The sequence below is a fragment of the Labrus mixtus genome, chromosome 3, assembly GCF_963584025.1.
Source record: "Labrus mixtus chromosome 3, fLabMix1.1, whole genome shotgun sequence".
Lineage (NCBI taxonomy): Eukaryota > Metazoa > Chordata > Actinopteri > Labriformes > Labridae > Labrus > Labrus mixtus.
Window position 1 is genome coordinate 12438960 of NC_083614.1, and position 19760 is coordinate 12458719.

The following is a 19760-nucleotide window of genomic DNA, read 5'->3' on the forward strand; positions in this document are numbered from 1 at the left end:
GACTGATGCACATGTGAGTAAAATTAATATCCCTTTTTATCGGGGTGTTGTATTCTCCAGATATCTACCATATTTCTTGATTTTATCAAATTGTTTAATGTCTGAACAGAGTTAATAGTTGGAGGGGATTTAGGAGATGATCTGTCTAAAGATGGATCTAAATAGCAATTTAAATCTCCACCAATGAGAATATTGGAGGACCCATCCTCTGGAAGTAATTCGAAAACTTTACGAAAAAATGTAGGATCGTCAGAATTTGGGCCATATATGTTTGACAAAGTAATTGGGAATGAATTAATATATCCAGAAATAAGAATAAATCTCCCATTTGGATTTGAAATTCTGGATTTAAGTAGAAAGGGGACATTATTACGAAAAAGGATTGCTACCGTACTACTCCCCTTGCCCTAGATGTAAAAGGAGCGTGGTACACCTGAGAGATCCAGTTGAGAGAAAACCTTTCTATGTCATTTCCAAGGCCCTTCACATTCCACGAGGTTAGTGTAATTTTATCATTTAGAATTGTGGACATACTTACAAACAAGTCAAATAATCATAATTAATTTGTCCATCCATCATTTCATACATGGCATGGATGATATAGAGAAAAATTGATTGTGCCAGCACAGAGCCAAAAAAAAAACCCAAACAGCACACCCCTCTTCTCTCTCTCTCACACACACACACACACGATAATACATTTATACCAATGTCCATGAAGGAATAGACCTAGGCTTTCCTTCCACCCTCCATATTCATGAGTTGCACTAAAACTATAGGACAGCTGTCAGCCAGATGGCACGATAGACACTCCCCGAAATAATGTCTTATAATCACTCAATGCTTATGACCTGAGGTCACCAAGCTCCAAGATGCAGCAGAAAAACATTGCTCTTAAATTTTGAACGCCAATTCCTTAGTTTGGATTCATCAAGATGGCCATCAGGTTAATCTGAATTGGAAATCGACGTGTCAAAAGACTCTTTCATATTTTTTCCTGTAGGATCCTCTTGGAGCTTCTGAGACGACGGCTGAACCGACGTACAATCTCCATCCCAGCTGCACACTCCGACCAAGGTATTAAGGCATCTAATCTGGCCCGTGGACCTCTCTGGGCCTGAAAAGAACCGCTTGCCTGAGACTGAAACGCAGGACCAGCCGGCGGAGTTCAATTGAACACATCTCACAGTAAGACTGCTGGTTGCTGGTGTTGGAAGAGTAAGTCTTGAGTCGTGTCTATTCAGAGCCCTCCTTTAAATCCAAATAGAATCCCAAAATTCATTTATCAACTTTTTCCCTTTGTTGATCATTTGCTGATCAAGTCATTCAAACAATACCACGTCTTATCTCATTACTAAATATATAATGTCACCATACCTTATAATTGCATTATCCTGATCATAATAATCATATTCTTTATCTGTTTCATCTATAGCCTACCTTATTGTTTACCCTTTTTATATTAAATTTTACACATAAAATTCAGGACTTTGTCTGTGTGTTTTCTTGTTTAACATTTCCAGAACTTACTTCTTTCAAGATATGAAACTGACTGATTAATTAATTAACTTATACGGTTAAAGTTATTTTCTTCCTTTAACAGGAAGTGGTGCCCCCTTCTAAATCTGAGGTTAAATAAAGATATAACATCTTAATAATTTAATTACGGTACACAAGCAAACCCCAGATCAGCAAAGAAGGAAGGACTAAGTAATTGCTCACATGCAGTGGGCAAGCACAGCATCATTTCATTGCAAAAACAATTTTTGTTACTCAAAAACCCAAATTTCAATCTGTGCTGAGGTAGATGTGGATATAATTAAGGCTTGCTAATGTATGAATAATGCTCTGATTACAGCTGGGATATTCCATTTAATAAAAAGTGATTTGACTTTTTATCATTACATAAAGTGCAGAAGTGGAGACATTAAAAAGGCACACATTATATAACCGCTCTGGAGAAGCATATCCTGATGGTGCTCAATCAGTTGTCGCTGTTTTCATTTTACGATGGCTGATAGAAATCTGTCATGTTCTCCCTTGTGGTTGTGTTTAAAGACAGTCCAACAAATCAGCATGGCGTCAGCGTCAGTCTTCTTGTTGCTCTCTAATAGCTTCGTACTGTGGTGGCTGCCGGTAGAGGCAGTAGTGCTGCGTCATGAAGATGATGTCAAACACCACAGAGAAAAGTCCAAGGCCAAACTTTGTAGGATCACCAAATATCAGCTTCCACTCATCTGTGGAGAGACACATATACATTACCCCAAGTACACCAAAAAATACCACATGGCAACTTTTTTGGCTCAATTTCTAAAGAAAATGAATCTCCAGATCTCTCCCATGTGTGAAGTGTAAAAAAAAGAGGTAGTCACCTACTATCCACGCACATGGCAATGTTTATTAATATCCAGGTATTGGAAAAATGTTGCTAAGGAACTGAGCTAAATGTTTCACTGACAAATAAAGTAAAGCTAGAGCCAGTGTGGTTTCCTCTGAGACAGGGCAGCTTGTTTTAGTGGTGAACTTGTTAAAACTCGTACTGATTGATTGATTGATTGATTGATTGATTGATTTATAGGACTTGATGATAATCTTGTAGGCTGGTTATGGGATTTTAAGTTCAAAGGTTTTAAATAAGATGAATCCGGTGGGTACCTCTGACAGAGATACTGTAGGTACAATTAAAATATATATATATAATAGTTTTGTTAAACTAGTCCTATCTAATGCTTTGCAACATACATCACATATATACACAAACAAATTCAAAGCAAGCACATATGGATACAGGATATGAACTTTCATCCTTTACCTATAGATGAGGTACTTAGGAAGTAAGTAACCCCCCCACCAGTAGTCTACAGTCACATTAGTTTAGGCCATGAAGCCAAATTCATTGAAGTCCCAAAATTGACTGAGACTAGTAATGCAATCAGAGAAACTAAAATGAAAATTGGTGCTACTCTAAAACAACAACTAATACTCATAGTACAGCGTATAGTATTAGAAGGTACAAGGTGAACAATTTACCATTGTTGTGAGACTGTAAGATCATCTGAAGAATACTTAAGACTCCACCAGTGAAGTCCAGCAGCACATTGCCAATACTCCACCCCTCGGTACTTTGTCTTCTGTAGTTCATGAATGCCTGAAAAAAAAAAAAAGAACATCAACGATACATCTGTCCAATTATCTTGCCCACCCTACGCCTAGATCCTTCCATGAAATACTTTTACGTTTTTTAAAATGTTATCCGAGGGAAGTCACAGATGAGAGGGGGTGATGATGTGTATTCCAGCCAATCGGTGCACGACAATAGAGAGTATGCACGCTATCGGTGTGATCTCTGTGTACATAATTATCTGCTGCATAATAACTAATAACATCGCAGTTATTTTGTTAGTTTTAAACAATCCCATCCATGCAAATTCGCATATCGCTGACGCAGCAGCGGGAGCAATTTGGGGTTCATTGTCTTCTTGCCCAAGGACACTTTGTCATGTGACAGCAGGAGCTGCCATGTCAAATCTCAATTTTGGTTTATGCAGCAGTTATTTACCTATTATCTGGTAAATGGTATATGGACTTGAGCTTGTATATTTATTTTCTAGTCTTCTGATGACTCAAAGCGCTGTTACACCTCAGGTCACACCTACACATTCACACACTGATGGAAGAGGCTGCTCTGTAAAGTGACCATCAGAAGCAACTAATCAAGTCATACACACGCCGACAAAGCATTAGGAGCACTTCAGGGTGAAGTGTCTTGCCAAAGGACACATTGGACATGTTGCTGCAGGAGCTGGGGATCGAACCCCAAACCTTTCCGGTTGAGAGACTAAAACTCTACCAAGCCACAGCTGCCCATATTTGGGAGTCCTGTCAAATCTGTGGTCTTTTGAAGGTTGTAGTTGGTCTGATTTTCTATTTGACTGCATTGACTGGTCGTTGCAGGAGGGTTGTTGTATTTCAAAAAGTATACAGTCTAAAAAATACAAAATTCACATAAACTTATTATAAATATTAGAATTGTTAAAATATTCCATTTATGAAAATATTGATCTGTAAACAATGTCACAGCTCTAGTCAATCAGATATATTTGTCTTTTTAATATCTGTAGTATGGGTTTAAAGGGTCCCAAAGTGTGAATGATTCGAGCTTACCTGTGGTACATATTTGGTCAGAGTGACTCCCAGTTTAATGTAGGAGAAAAAGTAGAGATATTCCAACCAGGTGATCTTTTGGGCTACGGCAAGAAACAAGCTAATTAAGGCAAAAGTCCAGCCAATCAGCAACAAGAACAGGGCTGTCCAAGACACCTTTTGACTGCCCCTCTAAAAAGAGAGACAACACAGTATTACATATAGACAAAGCATGACGTGCTAGAAACACTGAACCGCTAAAAGAAATTGCTGTTCTACAAATTCCCAGAAAACGACATGACAGAATATTGTTCTCCAGTTTATTAAAAAAAGATGGATTTAAAAATGTAAAGATCAAATTGTATGTACTATAAGGGATAAAGTTGTGACTGAGCTTTACATCACTACTATACATCACTTTTATATTTTTCACAGAAAATTGGGCTCTTATCACAAATTATTTTTGCCTGCTACTGAGAACATTTTTTATTCTCAACATTTTTTTTTTTTAGACTTACTGTAAATGCTTCTATGTATATTTAAAATACAAGACCCATGGGAGGGGGGCTATGAAAACTCCAGGTTTGCAGGGTTGTGTTGTTATCCTCTTTTTATTATGACAATGAAATGGATGTATGAATTACTACCAAATTAATTTATTGGATGATATACACCTGTAAAGGCTGTCAAAATAAATAAAAAGTTGGTCAAAAAAAAGAAAAAGTTTTTATGACATACAACCTGGACAGCACTACAACATGGTTATAAATCAAAGCTTCCAAAAAGGCAACTTGACTTGCTTTAAGTTCTTGAAGACGTTGCACCTCTTCTCAGAAAGGCTTCTTCAGTTCTAAATTGAGTGGTAAATGGAGCTGAAAATGTTAGCCTCTGTTAGCCTCAAACATCAGTATGCTTACCATCAGTAATACACAGCAGAGGGTTTTATTCATACCACTCGGTTAACAACAGAAGAAGCCTTTTTGGAGGTGAGGTGAAACATCTTTAAGCTCTTCAACAAGTCCAGTTGTCTTTTTGATCAAGCTTTGATTCCCCACAACATGGTTGACTGAGAATCTACACAGATGATCATTTCACCATCTCATGACTGCAGACAGTACCTCATACACAGCAGCCTGGATGGTGTATATCACACAGAGCAGGACAGCATGGAGACTGAAGAAGACGTCGTTAGCATCAACAGGGTTGATTCCATTGGGATTTTCCTTCAGAAACTCTTCCTACAGGAAAAGCACACAACAGTTAAACAGACAACAGAAACCACATACTGTCAAAACCCAGAGTTGTGCAGCCCTTTGAGTGTTGAAATTCTTAAAAGGCAGAATGTGCAACATTTTACACATAAATACAGCAGAAATCCAGTTTATCCTCAGTAGTTAACAAGACAACCGGCCGGCGTATTAAAGTTGTTAGAGTGAGGGACTAGAGAAAAGAAGAACAACATACTGTACTCACTGATTATTTGAACGTCACATAAGCGTTTTTAGATCACGGTCATTCTGTGTAGATTAACATGCAATGTAAAGCTACGAGCTAACTAAAGAGCGCTAACATTAGCCTGCTAACATGACAATGCAGCTCGAGACAAGGACAATTTTGTCCGCTGCTTGCGCTTAGTGCTTAATTATGGTGCATTGCAATTTGATAACTCCTTCATGTGAATGTGAGCAGAGGATTAAGTGTGTTAACAGCAGTTTGTTTTGGTTTCATGCTGGTTCTCCGGGGCGACATCTACTGGATCAAAAAATGTCACACATTCTTCCTTTGATAATGAAAAAGAAATGCTAAAACAATCTGGAACTACATTTTGATGTACCGAGTCAAAAATTTAATTAAGAAGGCAAAAGGGTCCTGAGGCAAGAAGTTACATTACATTTGATTTTAAAAAAGATTTAAGGATTTGAAGAAATCACAATTGTTTCACTTCTTCCAAACTTTCAAATAGTTAAAATTTCCATCAGATGCATACTCTTAAATCACGCTCTCCTTGCTCCCTCCCCTCAAGCCCTCATCTCCATCTAGTGACAGAAATGTGAGAATAAAAACAACTGTCATCTACTGCAATTAAAAAAGGGTTAGGGTTACTATAACATCAGAAGATAGATACTGTCAAACACAAAAGACTGCAAAAGAAGAATCATTTTCTATGTCTGTGTAACTTTTTTTTTCTGTGCCTAAACTATACTCAGTGTCAACACACCTTTTTACAATACAATTGTAAAAGTTTCTTTTTAATGTTTAGACTCTGTTTTCAATGCCAAATCTTATTGTCAAAGACAAAATTTAGTGTCAGGGTTTTGACCCCTCACTAGGTAGGGCTGTGCTTAATCTGACTTTCAGCTATTATACCATTAACTAGTGCCGATTTAGTAGAGAGAAGAAAGAAACTGTTCTTGGATTTAGATGTTCCAAACAAAGGTTTTCTTTAAAACATGAAGAACAATAGAAACTGTGGCTTATAGCCAATATGCACTCTTTATTTTTTATATTTATGGTCATTGAAATAGTTTTCGCCAGAGGTGGAAAGTAGCGTAATTGTAATTGAGTTGTTTTTTTGTGGACTTTTTAAGTAGTTTTTAAAATCCGTACTTTTACTTAAATAGGTTTTGCTTTAAGTATTGTACTTCACTACATTTTAAATCACATCCATTACCAAGTAAAAAAAAATGTAAATAAGTTAAATAAGATTAGAAAAAAGTCGCCCCAGAAACAACTGCAGTGTGAACCGCCAATAAACACCATAGAAGAAGAATAACAAGTGCAGTGAATGCAGTTTTGTCTTAAAACATTCGAATGTCCCTCATACTCAGACTCTTTGGGTCATTTAGGGAAAGGCACAACACTTATGACCTTGACCTGGTTGGATTCATATATTTGGAGTCTGAACGTTGTTGGTGTTTGTTGGTGAAGAAAAGAAGGATGGTCGACAGAATCCACAATGTATGCCACCTTCAATGGTTGTATTGTTTGTAAATGTTTTATGGGATGGTCTCGACTAAAATGACACATTCTGCCTTCCTAAGGGTTTTAAATGTCTTATGTCGACATGTTTCATTTTGTTACTGGACTTTCATTTGTAAAGATTTGCCTTTAAATCAAAACAACTATCCTATTGTCCTTTTTGCACTACACGGGAGAGACCCGTTGTTAAAAAAAAAAGTAACTGATGCCGTTTTCACATAAAAACTCTGAATAATATCTAGATAATTTTAGGAGGACTGCTCCGGAGATTCTCCTGATCTGGCTGTTCACATATGCTCCTCACAGCAGGAGACTATCCCTGTCAGAGTAATGCAGCCGTTTAATTACATGCATGGAGATGGTAGAGATCGCCTGCAGACACTTTATACACCGTGCAGCAGTCACAGTATATAAACATCACCATCCCCTCCTATTGGCTCGAGGTGAATTATCCAGAGAATATCCTGCTGTGTTCTCACATCAGCTCACTCGGCCTTGCTGCAGATCAAATACTCGGGGTCTGACAGGAGAAACTCCGGGTGAAGTCTGAGTGAAACATTCAGTTGTTTGCATTCAGACTTTTTTTCAGGAGATTTCAGCAAGTGTGAAAGCTCTATCAGTAACTTTTACTTAAAGTACATTTTAAACAAGCAACTTTTTACTTTTAATTGAGTACATTTTTTAACTGGTAATTTGAGTTATCTTTCCACCTCTGGTTATCGCAATATTAAACAATGTTATTGCTCATGGCATTTTTGTCTGACATTGTGCAGGTTAACTTGATCCAGTAGTTCTGTAGTTCTATACTAGACTGTATATAACCATGGAGTGCTCCTTTAAAGGGTTAAGTTACCTTGGTATAAGGAATCCAGAACATCCCTATATTGAAGACACTGTATGAGATGAAGCCAGTCAGGTTGAGAGCCAGGAAATCAAAGTTGAGACCTACAACACTAAAAACAAACAGGTTGTATAAGATGTCTGACTGAGTTTAGGTTTCTCATTTGCTTTTTTTATTTTTTCACTTCCAGCCTAATCACATAATGCTCCAAAGACCCAACAAAGAGAATACAGATTAAAGCATATGATCAGGGGGATATCATTGTAGGTCTACTTAATTTCCTAACAATTGATAACAGCTGATCATTTCATAACCAAAATACTTTTGTACCACAGGAGGAAAGCTTTTTCTGAAGTGTTTTTAAATGGTAATTAAAGTAAACAAAGAAAATGTGTTTTCATTGTAATGTGTGTCTGATGTTTTTTGGTTAAGGTTGCCTCATTTCTCAAGACTTAAAGTTGAGCAATCTTAGCATTTTAATGAAAACATTTATTTTAAAGACACTATGTGTCCGTGTCCACTTGGCGTTTTTTCCGGGCAGAAAAGCGCTGGCTGTGCGCTTGGGAGTGTTTGCATGAAGCGTTTGGTGTGCTGAGAAGAAAAGCGCTGCACGTCCATCCCGTCTCTATGACAACAAACTGTTGAACCACACTGCTCCATGACTTTTTACTGCATGTTTTATATTTGAGAGCAGAGCAAAGAGGATGTGGGTACAAGACACGATCTATAGGCGGCAAAACTACGGGGAATATCAAACATTTTGAAAAGAGCACCGTCGACCTCAACAGCGCCTTCCTGAAAAGTTGAAAGATTTTAAACTTGAGCGCTCGTAGCGCTTGTAAAAAGACCCTGGGCGCTGTGCTTTTTCTCTGGGCGGCCACTTTCTGCTCTCTACTCATTAAAAACAACTGAAAAAAGATACTGGGTTGAGAAAAAAAACGCTAGGTGGACACGGTGCCTAAGAGGGCAAAAACAAGACAAAACAGGAACTAATAACAGGCTTTTGTAACATTGTATGTTGAGGGTGTGGAAGGGCAGTGTGTGTGTGTGTGTGTGTGTGTGTGTGTGTGGTGCATGTGTTTGTGTAGTGTGTGTGTGTGTGGTGCGTGTGTTTAGTGTGTAGTGCGTATGTGTGTAGTGTGTGTGTGTGTTTCATCATGAATCCAGAATCGTTTTGAATCGAAAATAGTTTCTGAATTGAATCTTGACCCCAAGAAACAAAATCGAATCGATAGCCCACAGTCAAGTACATTCTATAAGTATTAAGATTAACAGATTAACGAGCGGTCACCTGGCTGTAACACTCCTGTATACAGCGAACTTGTGAAAGGTTAGAATTATGACTATCTACAGAAGATGCAGGAAGGGAGAACCGGGGGAATAAACACATGACAAGTCCTGACACGATGAGAGCAGTGCACACTGATATTGGCCACCAAAATAAAAGCATTACATTACACCGTGTCCTAACAGCACGCGAGCGTTATATATCGCGTCATATCGCGCATGATCGCACGCTGGCTCCACACTGCCCGCCTTAAATATATCATTCTTTGCTCTTTGAATTTCACTTTCCTCTTGTATACAATATGACCTCTAGTGTCTAACCCTGTTACACCAAGAGTGGAGAGACATAAGTAGCAGACGAGATAAAAAGTGTTTCAGCTTAATTGTTTAACCTCCAACGATCTCTAGGACCATAATACTCTAATATATTTATATTTATTTATATTCATTAAGACCCCTGGGGATGTTGATGTTTCAACAACAGGGTCCTGAGCTGAAAGGACTCTGAACTGTGAGTGGTTTGAGAAACTATTAAAACAATTAAAACAAATATAATGTTCAAATTCAATCCCATTAAGTTCCCCAAAGCAAAACCTGCATGAATGAACATAAGAGAAGAGGACAAACAGATCTACCTTTTCCTCCTCCAGTTTTCCCAGGCCTGTGGATAGAAGGACACGGACCAGGCGAGAAAGTAAATCCAGCCAACCACCTGGCTGATCACAGAAAGGATGTTGCTATGGACAACCATAAAGCGGATCCTGATGGATGAACTGGAGAAGAGGGAGACACATTTTAAACACAACTCTTACAAAGGGGATGTACCAGCATAATGTATAATCATCATCATTATTATAAAATGTCTTTAAATGTATTTTCTCATTTCAGTAGAGGGGATAAACGTGTGTACACTTTTGCCACTATAACAGTTAAATGGAGGACCCCGAAATAACTTTCTTTATTTGTTGTCCTGCACCATTAAACATGTTGTGGATGTCTTAATACATTGTCTCAACCCCTCCATTAATTGAATACCATCATTGCATCACCATGTTGCAACAGATTCAATCTCATTGTGGAAGATGTTAAAATCTGCATATTTTCATGACATTTTTACAAGTGCTCAAACAAAAAAATAAAGTTAGTTCCATCATCCTATTATGTCATAGAAAACTACACATCAGCTTTACATACACTACTATTATACTATTATTATAATATTATACAAATAGAGGAAGTATGCAGAACTATAGTGCAGAAACACAATAACAACACATCAGGGACGTTATTGACTTTGGACAAATAAAGTATCGTTGTCTAAAGAATCAATATGATTTGGTGCTTGATAATCCTAGTTTACAGTGCTGTATCTTTCTCTGAAAACAGTCTCTGGCCCTTAGAGAAGTGAAGTACATTTTAATATGAGTTCATCCTTTGGGCCTAAACCCACCTGTTCAGGTCTGTGTTGTTGCTCTGCAGGTGTGTAGTCACCTGACCCACATCATGGGCAGTCACATTAAAGGTGACTGAGGTTGTGTCTGCTGGAAGCAAAACCTAAATAAAAAAAAAAGAGAATTTAATTAAGATGTTTTATAAAAAGGAGTGGTAGAAGTATGGAATAAGTATGAAGAAGAATGACTTGAGCTTTTTTATTTTAGTTTCATGTGTTACCTGCCCAGGCAGTGTGATTATAGATGAGTAGTTCCTTTTGGAGCTGTAGGTTACATTAAACTCAATCACAGCTGACTGGTTGACAGGGAGACTGGGGAAAGACAGAAAAAACAAGTCAAAAAAACATTACCTCTGAAAGCTGTTACAACGCTAGGTTAGACACGTTTCCCTGTTTCCACCGACAAAAAGAGTTTGGTAGTACTTATCATATCAAAAGACAGGCACAACCAGTCCAATAAAAACAGAATACAGTTTATTTTCCATGCATTTAAATCTGTCCATTAACACTCAATTAACACAAACTAGCTACAATGAATCAGCTGGTAAGGTTAAACAAAGAGCTTGGCTAGAGGTTGTACTGATGTCTTCATGCATTACGACAGATAAGATGACAAAACATTTAATAAAATGCTCCTAAAGAAAATGTCCTGATGTTCCAAAGAAGGAAAAAATCAAACATGCTGACGAAGAAAAAGGTTGAGAACCAGTGACTGTCATACATCATAATTACAACGTGGCTATTAACTGATATTTCAATTAAGTTGTCGTCTGTAGAAAACAATCATTTTAAAGTTTTAAAACATTTAAGGTGCTTGTAATAAACATGAATTGATAGATAATAAGTCACTTATAAGACCTTATTAGATTCTTATTAACACAAATAAGTCTATAAGTGTTCATAGAGGCATAATTAACACATTTAATATTAATTATTAGACACTTATAAACAGTTTATATACCGTCATAAACATGAATAAGCTGTTTATTAACATTAATAAGACTTAGTGAGTGTTAATTAAACTATAAATTCATTTATAATGGGCTTGTAAGATATTAATTATCACAAAGAAACTTATTTATAGACCACTTATCAACGTTCATAAGATGTTTATTGACATGAATAAGACTTTATTAGGTTCATATTAATGCCTTATAAAGATTATTAAACACCTTATTATGCACTTATTAACAGTTCAGTGGGATCAGGTTCCATGTGAGTAAATGATTTAAAAAATCATTGATGTAGAACTTTTCATATTTCACAATTTTCAAGTGAACACAGAAACAAAAAGGAAGTTTATTAAACTTCCACTCAAACAGTTTTTGAAAATAATGCTATTACAAATATCAGTATTATCTTTAACGTTAACAGGAAACAACATTATGAAAACATTTGGTGTGTCATAGCTACCAACATATCTGATCTTGTGCAATAACATGTTACACTTTATGTGCACGTCTCTGTGTTACACTGAATATTCTGACTACATTTTTGTCAAAACTGCAGCTCTCAGCTGATCTATTTTTTAAAATCTATATTGTGGTATCTATCTATTTTTTTGTACATTTCTAATTTTAATTTTTTTTATTTAAATTGTGTTCACTTTTTGTTTGCAATCTGTAACACTGTAAATTTCCCCGTTGTGGGATAAATAAAGGATTATCTTATCTGATCAAAGTCAGGGGAAAGTGTAGTTGTATTTAACCCTCGTTTCTGTAAATAAAGTGTTAAAGGTGGACAAACAGCAGAGGACTAGGACAGCTGGAGCCCAGGGTCTGAATACCATAAAATAAACATTTGAAGTGTCTAAGGCCGTGTTCACATTTGACTTTTTCAGAAGAAAGCGCTGCCTCAGTGCCTTTTGAGCGTTGACTGTTCTGTAATCTTAACAACGGGATCTATCCTACGCCACAATCGTTATCATCTACCAGATAGCTTTCTAAAATGGCGAATAAAGTGCAACTATTTGCATTGGCTTTGAGGAGGAGGATGCCCCTGAACAACCAATGGTCCGTTTATGTGTGCATGACATCCTCCTCAATAGTGAGCCGGAAGGAGCGTTCCGCAAACTGATCCACGAGCTCCACTGTACCCAAAGATCTACCGATATGTTCCCTGATGGACTCCTTTATATGTTGCTGTATCGTTTGTGACTCATGTCATATAACTCGGTGTAGTGTGAAACGGCAATCACAAGCTGTTCAACCGGTACTTTCACGTTATCCATCGTGGTGAGGGCCTTTTTGGGCACCGGTAACTAGGGACGTAGGTTACTAGGGAAGGTACACGTGCACCTACTCGACTCATTCTGATTGGTCAGCTGTTAGAAAGGTGGTTGATGTCACACAGAACTTTTCTGAAACGTTAAAACAATTCAACTGAAAAAGATGTCGGACGCAGCGCTTTTTAAAAAGGCGTCATCCTCTTTCCCTTTTCCAGGGTTGTATGTAAAAAAGGCGCTGGCAGTTGAAAAAAAGAAGTCAGGTGTGAACACGGCCTGAGGCCAGTCTTTTTCGTCGGGGCCCAATCCAGGTGTGTGTATCTTTTTAATCTGACGTACCTTTGTATGTAAGGAACACATATATTGCAGCTGCAGTATTTGTGTTCCTTACATACAGAGTTTGTAATTCCTGTGTGTGCCTCTTGACTGGTATTTAGACCTTGGGCTCCAGATGTCCTAGTCTTCTGATATTTGTCCACCTTCAACACTTTATTTACTGTAACGAGGGTTAAATACAACTACACTTTCCCCTGACTTTGATCAGATATGTTGGTAGCTATGACACAACAAATGTTTTCTTAATGTGGTTTCCTGTTAACGTTAAAGATAATACTGATATTTGTAATAGCATTATTTTCAAAAACTGTTTGAGTGGAAGTTTAATAAACTTCCTTTTTGTTTCTGTGTTCACTTGAAAGTTGTGAAATATGAAAAGTTCCACATCAATGATTGTTTTAATAATTTACTGATGTGTACCCTGTTCCCACTGAACTGTTAATAAGTGCATAATAAAGTATTTAATAATCTTTATAATGCATTAATATGAACCTAATAAAGTCTTTTTCATGTCAATAAACATCTTATGAACGTTAATTAGTGGTCTATAAACAAGTTTCTTTGTGTTAATTAATATCTTACAAGCCAATTATAAATTAATTCATAGTATAATAAACACTTATTAATGCTAATAAACATCTTATTCATTTTTATCACCGGTATATCAACTGTTAATAAGTTTCTAATAATAAAAAATAAATGTGTTAATTATGCCTCTATTAACACTTATATAAACGTATTTGTGTTAATAAGAATCTAATAAGGTCTTATAAGTGACTTATTACCTATTAATTACAGCTTATTACAAGCACCTTAATATAAAGTGTCAGCAAAAATGGCTAATAATAATAATAATAATAATAATAATAATAGGAAAATGCTACAATACTCAAGTTGCAATTTGCCAAAACCTCAAATTCTGTCCCTCTTCTAAATACTAACCAGAGTGAAGCAGAGCTTTCAGTGGAGACACTTCTTTTTTGGTATTGTGTTATAATAAGCGTGACAATTGTATAACTCATAAGAGTCTTCAGTGTTTCTAGGCTTACCTGGAAGTAAAGGTGATATTTGCCTGAGAGTTTTTCTCTAGTGTAACCACAGTAGGGGTGAAGACATACAGTCTGGACTCTGGAGGGGGGACAGAGAAATCAAAATAAACCAGAAAGGCTGGCATCATTATTCAGTGATTTCAATTCATGATGAGGATATCATAAAGCTTGTTTTAGTTAAATTAAATACAAGTGGACAGCAGTTACCTTTTGTGTATGGTAGTAACTGTTTTGTTTGGATCAACATTTTGTTTTTCAAAGAAGGACAGTCTGTGTCCTTTGCTATGTTTACAATATGTTTACATGCACAGTTAAGTTGATCTACCGTTATAGCTCGATTAGGTCATTCCATTGGAGGACTGTCTTTGTCCCAGTATAAAAAGCACTGGTGGAGAAACTTAATAATGATGGAAATATTCTACTCAATTGGCGATATGCCCCCCTTACAGCTAGTTACTATTGGACATTCTTAAGGTTGATCTATTACCGCACATACCTAGCAATCAAAAAACAAGTTAGCAAGTGGTAAACTGTTTTCATTCCATCTGTGTACTGTAATATATTTCCCTCCCTCAGCTCACAAAATATAAACTCTGTCCCCTTGTCTGTCCAAAAGTGCCTGGTTCTCTCTAGCACTCGCCATGCTGATACCTTTGTCTTGTTTACTTCCCAGCTTTACTCAACCAATGTATGCTGTGATGTCTGAATCAATGAACAGCGAAGCTTGGCTAGAACGCCCTGGTCAGTTTGAGGTGGTTTGTGTTTACACCCAAGAGGATACTGACAGATTCAGCCAGACTTCGAGAAATTTGGCTTTGTTTAAATTCTCATTTCATGCAAGTTGTGCCAGTATTGGGAATCATATCTTTCAGGTGATGCTAAACATGAAATCATTTATTAGCCAACACTAAGCCTTTAATTTTTCCATAATGTTAACTGCTATCTGGATTGTTTAATGCTGATATAATATGGGATTAAGTGCATTTGACATCAGTGACAGCCATCTTCAAATTGCCTCAATATCACATGCCAAACATATTCTACATAGATAGATAGATAGTTACTTAATTGATCCCGAGGAAGATTCAAAATCATATGTTATCAACACTTTTCCATCAACCCATTCCTTAAAAAGGTAACAGACTCACCTGTAACTGAACAGATCTAACATTTATAAAACCTTTACATCTTGTTTTATATCATTTGGGGCTGAAACAGGTTATCAGGTTAACAGCGATGCTTAAATTAACAAATCAAACCAACTGTTCTGACCATGTCAACTCAGAGGAGCTGATGAATCAGGTTCAAAAGGAATAGCAGTCAACTCACCAGAGATGTTGGTCAGCATCCACAGGAGCATCAGGTAAGCTGGCAGACATCTCTTTATCATAATCAGACCTGACATCTCCGCACACTGATGAATACTGTACACCTGTAGGACACATGGAAAACACAGAATCTTAGCATTTAGCCTTACTAGGTAAATGTTGTGCAAAAACAGTTCTTAATTTAAGAGGATGCAATTTAATGCGGGGAATCACACCTAGCACTTGGGTTGCGCCCTGTGTACAGCGGCTATAATCCTCCAAGCTGCAGCCCAGGTTCAAGTCTGACCTGTGGCTCTGTTCCCACGTGTCAGTCCTCACTCTCTTTTCCTGATTTCTTACTCTATCCACCAATCAAATAAAGGCATTAAAGCCACCAATGTTACAAATATAGGAATAGCCAAAATGCATTGCTATTAAAAAGTGTTTGGTTAAGACAGTGTGCATGTGTGTGCACACGGTAAGAAAGGTACCATCTCAGTGTCATTTTCAGCCAGGGAAAACCCTGCCTTTAATTGATTAGCCAGGAAAATTGGTGAGTTTTGGTTTTGCATTAAAAAACAAAAAAGTGGCAGCATGACATATTTCAAGTCACATGATTGACATTGCACGGCCTATGTTGTGCCTATTGCATCACAACCGCGAGTACAAAACAATATATTGTGGAGCCCTACCGCTAAGTAGGTATTTTCTAGAGCCTGACTGATTAATCCGCCAGTCGATAATATCGGTCGATATTAGCATATAAAGTGACTATTAGTATAGGATCTCTCTCTGGCTCTCACCAGCAGAGGGCGCTGTATGCATTAGAACAAGCATTATCTGGTTATCACTGGTCTCACGATTCGATTACGATTATCCAGCCAACGACTCGATTTGATTCGATATCACGATGCATCAGAATTCATCCTCAATTTTCTATATTACTGCAAATGGCTAGTTTTTCATAAACAAAGACAAGCAGTCATATAACTATGAACACCTTTTGTATCATTTAGTCCTTTGTAAAGAGTCTGTGATGAGATGGGAATAAAAAAGTGTCTGACATGTGGAGAAACAATGAAATATAAAGCATAACTTCTATAAAATGATTATAATGGAGTACAGGCCGATCACTCCTAACTTGTTTTTTGATTCACTGTCAAACAAATAGTCTGTTAATATGAAGTGTTCAGATGAAAAGATCATAAATGATTCCTTCATAATCGTTTTCTTTTCATGATCAGTCACACTGTTTGCCCTTTTTAATTTATTACGATGAGAATGACAGTCTGATGCAGAGGGAGTCTATCTGTTAGAAACACGTTTTACATTTAAAGTTATTTACATTAATAAAGTTTCATAATAAGATTGATCATTTATGATCTTTCGTTTTTGGAAAATATCAAATTTTTTCTCTCTAATTTAGAACCTAATAAATAATGTTCAGTATTCCTAGTGTTCTTATTCCTGTGTAGGTTATATTGTTAATTAATTTGAATCCTCGAGACTTGTTATTAATAAAACGTATTAATAACAGCAGCTCATACAGATTTTAGAAAATTTCAAACTTAAACAGCCAACAAACCTCACACTGAAAATGCACACAGACTTGTCCTATCATCAGCTTAAAGTTTATAATAAAAAGAGCAAGGTGATGACATGGACGGGCAGACATCGCACTCATGTCACACTGGAGCAGTTTGGACAGCATCAGTTTGTTAACAGATTTTTTATTTATATTTTTCAGTTTATTTGGACAAAACAGCCATTGATCCCTCGGCAAAATCGCAGACAGTAATGCATCAACTGAGCTCTCTTGACGTTTACAAAACGTACATGACCTGACCACAATCTGACCTCTCGCTATCTCTTTTTAAAAAAAGGCATACGAGCAGTCTTCATGCAGTATCTTCTACTTGTTCTACCACTGCTTCTTCATCTTCTACTACTCCTTTAACTTCTTGTTCTCCTGCTTTTACTACTGTTTCTTCTTCTACTACTACTCTTCTTTTACTTGTTCCTCTTCTTCTACATCTTCTACTTTTTCTTCATCTTCTACTATTCCTTCATCTGTTTCTGCTGATTCTTCTTCATTCAGCAGTGTTTTGCAAAACATTTCAGCAGTCAGCATTCCCACGCACAGGTAAATGCAAATTGTCAAGTTTTTTTTTACTCTTTGTCTGTATGTCTGTCCTAGTCTCGCGCTCTCTCTCAGGCTTTAGTGCTTTAGTCAATGAAACTGTGCTGACCCCTTCAAACAAAAACACCAACCCAGAAAAACTAGGCCTAAATAATAAGATCATGTATGACCATGTGTCACAGAAAATTAATCTCAACTTGATAATGTTTTTATTCTGTTTTCTATTCTTGCAAGTGCATAAACAAAACAAAATAATGTCATACTAAATTATATAGGTTAATGTTGGACCCCCTCAAAAACTAGGGGCTATCCAAGAAACAGAATTTCTCACATATATCAGCTTTACATATAGGCTACTTGTATAGGCTAAAGAAACTTTGCAGGGCTGAAGTCTAGCACAAACAACTTGTCCAGTCCACATGTTTATACATGTATTCAATGAATGCAATCATTAGAAGACACAAAAAGGACAAAATGAATAGATAAGAAAAATACAGTTGTGCAGAAAATACACAAATTGGTGAATAAAAACTGACTTGAGTGCAGGAAAAGAAATGTAAGCTGCTCAACATTATCTGGGAGAGATCCCCCAGACCCCCCTTCCCATGATGCCTACTATTAAACACACATTTGTAATGGTATGCTCTGGTTCGGGCCGCACATGATCCATGGATCATTCACTTTACAAAGAGGAAGTAAATGTGTGAGTTTGTGTCACTCGGGTGTTTAGCTTGGGTTGTATTTGAAGGCATCACTTGGGAATGAATCTGCCTGACCCTTTATACCTTCAATATTAAGAGAAAACATTTTGGACCTCACTATTTCCTAAACCCTGGTTACGGCCCTGCATTAGGTAGTTACAATGTCTCCAGAGGAGAGCTGTATTCAGAGTATTGATCCATAACTTGGCAAGCTCCGACATCCATCACCTTACACGACTTTTCTTTCATTTCAATGTTTTTTTTTTTCCAGGAGAACACATTAAAGCAAACAACAGCTACATTAGTTTACAGACTTCAGAGATGATACATAAAGAGATTAATGATCGAAACTGTGCAGGTAAATTATAAGAAAAAGAGAAAATAGTCACTTACTTCCCCCGCTCAGCTGGTTCCACCGCTTTCTATCAGGTCACAAGACTCATTTCTTCTTCTTCGTTTGGGTTAAACAGTCTATGGTAGGAATAGACTGGTTCATTACCGCCACCTCGCGTCTTCTTTTTATTATCACTCCTCAACGTTTCGGTGCATTACTATGGATGTGGATCGGGAACTGAATTATGTTTTCACTCATTTTAACAAAATAAAGTAATAAAAAAAAAACATAGAACAAAACAAAATAAAACAATAAAAAAATATATTCTCTTTTGATTTTGAAACAAAGCTCTATAACTTGTATAACTTATGTATTTTTGCACTATTTAGAATTAGAATTTAGAATTTATTACTGTAAATATTATTTATCTTATTTTACCTTATTTTATTTTATCTTATTTTACCTTATTTTGGTTGTATTGCACCGTGGGACGGTGGCAAACGCAATTTCGATTCCACTGTATGTCTGGCATATTTTGAAATTGACAGTAAAGTTGACTTTGACTTTGACTAACCATGGAATTTCCTCGTAAAATATTACATATAGCCAGTTTCATCGTAAAGTTTCATTGGCAGTCGTAAAGTTTCATTCTCATCTTCATATCTGTTATACTGAATAATAAGGTTTTCTAATGTTTCCTCTCCCTCACAGCTTACCTGCTTTACATTACACTGTGAGCCAAAAGCATTGTCTTGAACTAGTTTTTACTTTGATTGTTCTTCCTATTCTCCCTTTGGATATTTTAGAACCACCTTCCTGACCTTTTTTTTTAAATTGTACCTTTATTTGACCAGTTATTAACCCATCGAGATCAAGATGTCTTTCACAAGGGTGACCTGGCCAAGAGGGCAGCAGCATGTCATAATAAATATTACATCTTCTCCACTGCATTTCCACCTTTCCCTCCTC

General features: G+C 36.8%; 1 protein-coding gene across 1 annotated transcript; it reads right to left on the reverse strand.

Annotated features, from left to right (window-relative positions):
* Positions 1-1852: 1852 nt before the first annotated feature.
* ctns (cystinosin, lysosomal cystine transporter) lies at positions 1853-15741 on the reverse strand. The gene is made up of 10 exons (XM_061031516.1): positions 15639-15741; positions 14310-14388; positions 10922-11012; positions 10701-10804; positions 9886-10023; positions 7976-8075; positions 5262-5381; positions 4165-4335; positions 3031-3148; positions 1853-2237 (listed from the first exon to the last, which is right to left on the reverse strand). The coding sequence occupies exons 1-10, from the start codon at positions 15712-15714 to the stop codon at positions 2089-2091; spliced, it is 1146 nt and encodes a 381-aa protein (XP_060887499.1). The 5' UTR covers positions 15715-15741; the 3' UTR covers positions 1853-2088.
* Between the last annotated feature and the right edge of the window lie 4019 nt (positions 15742-19760).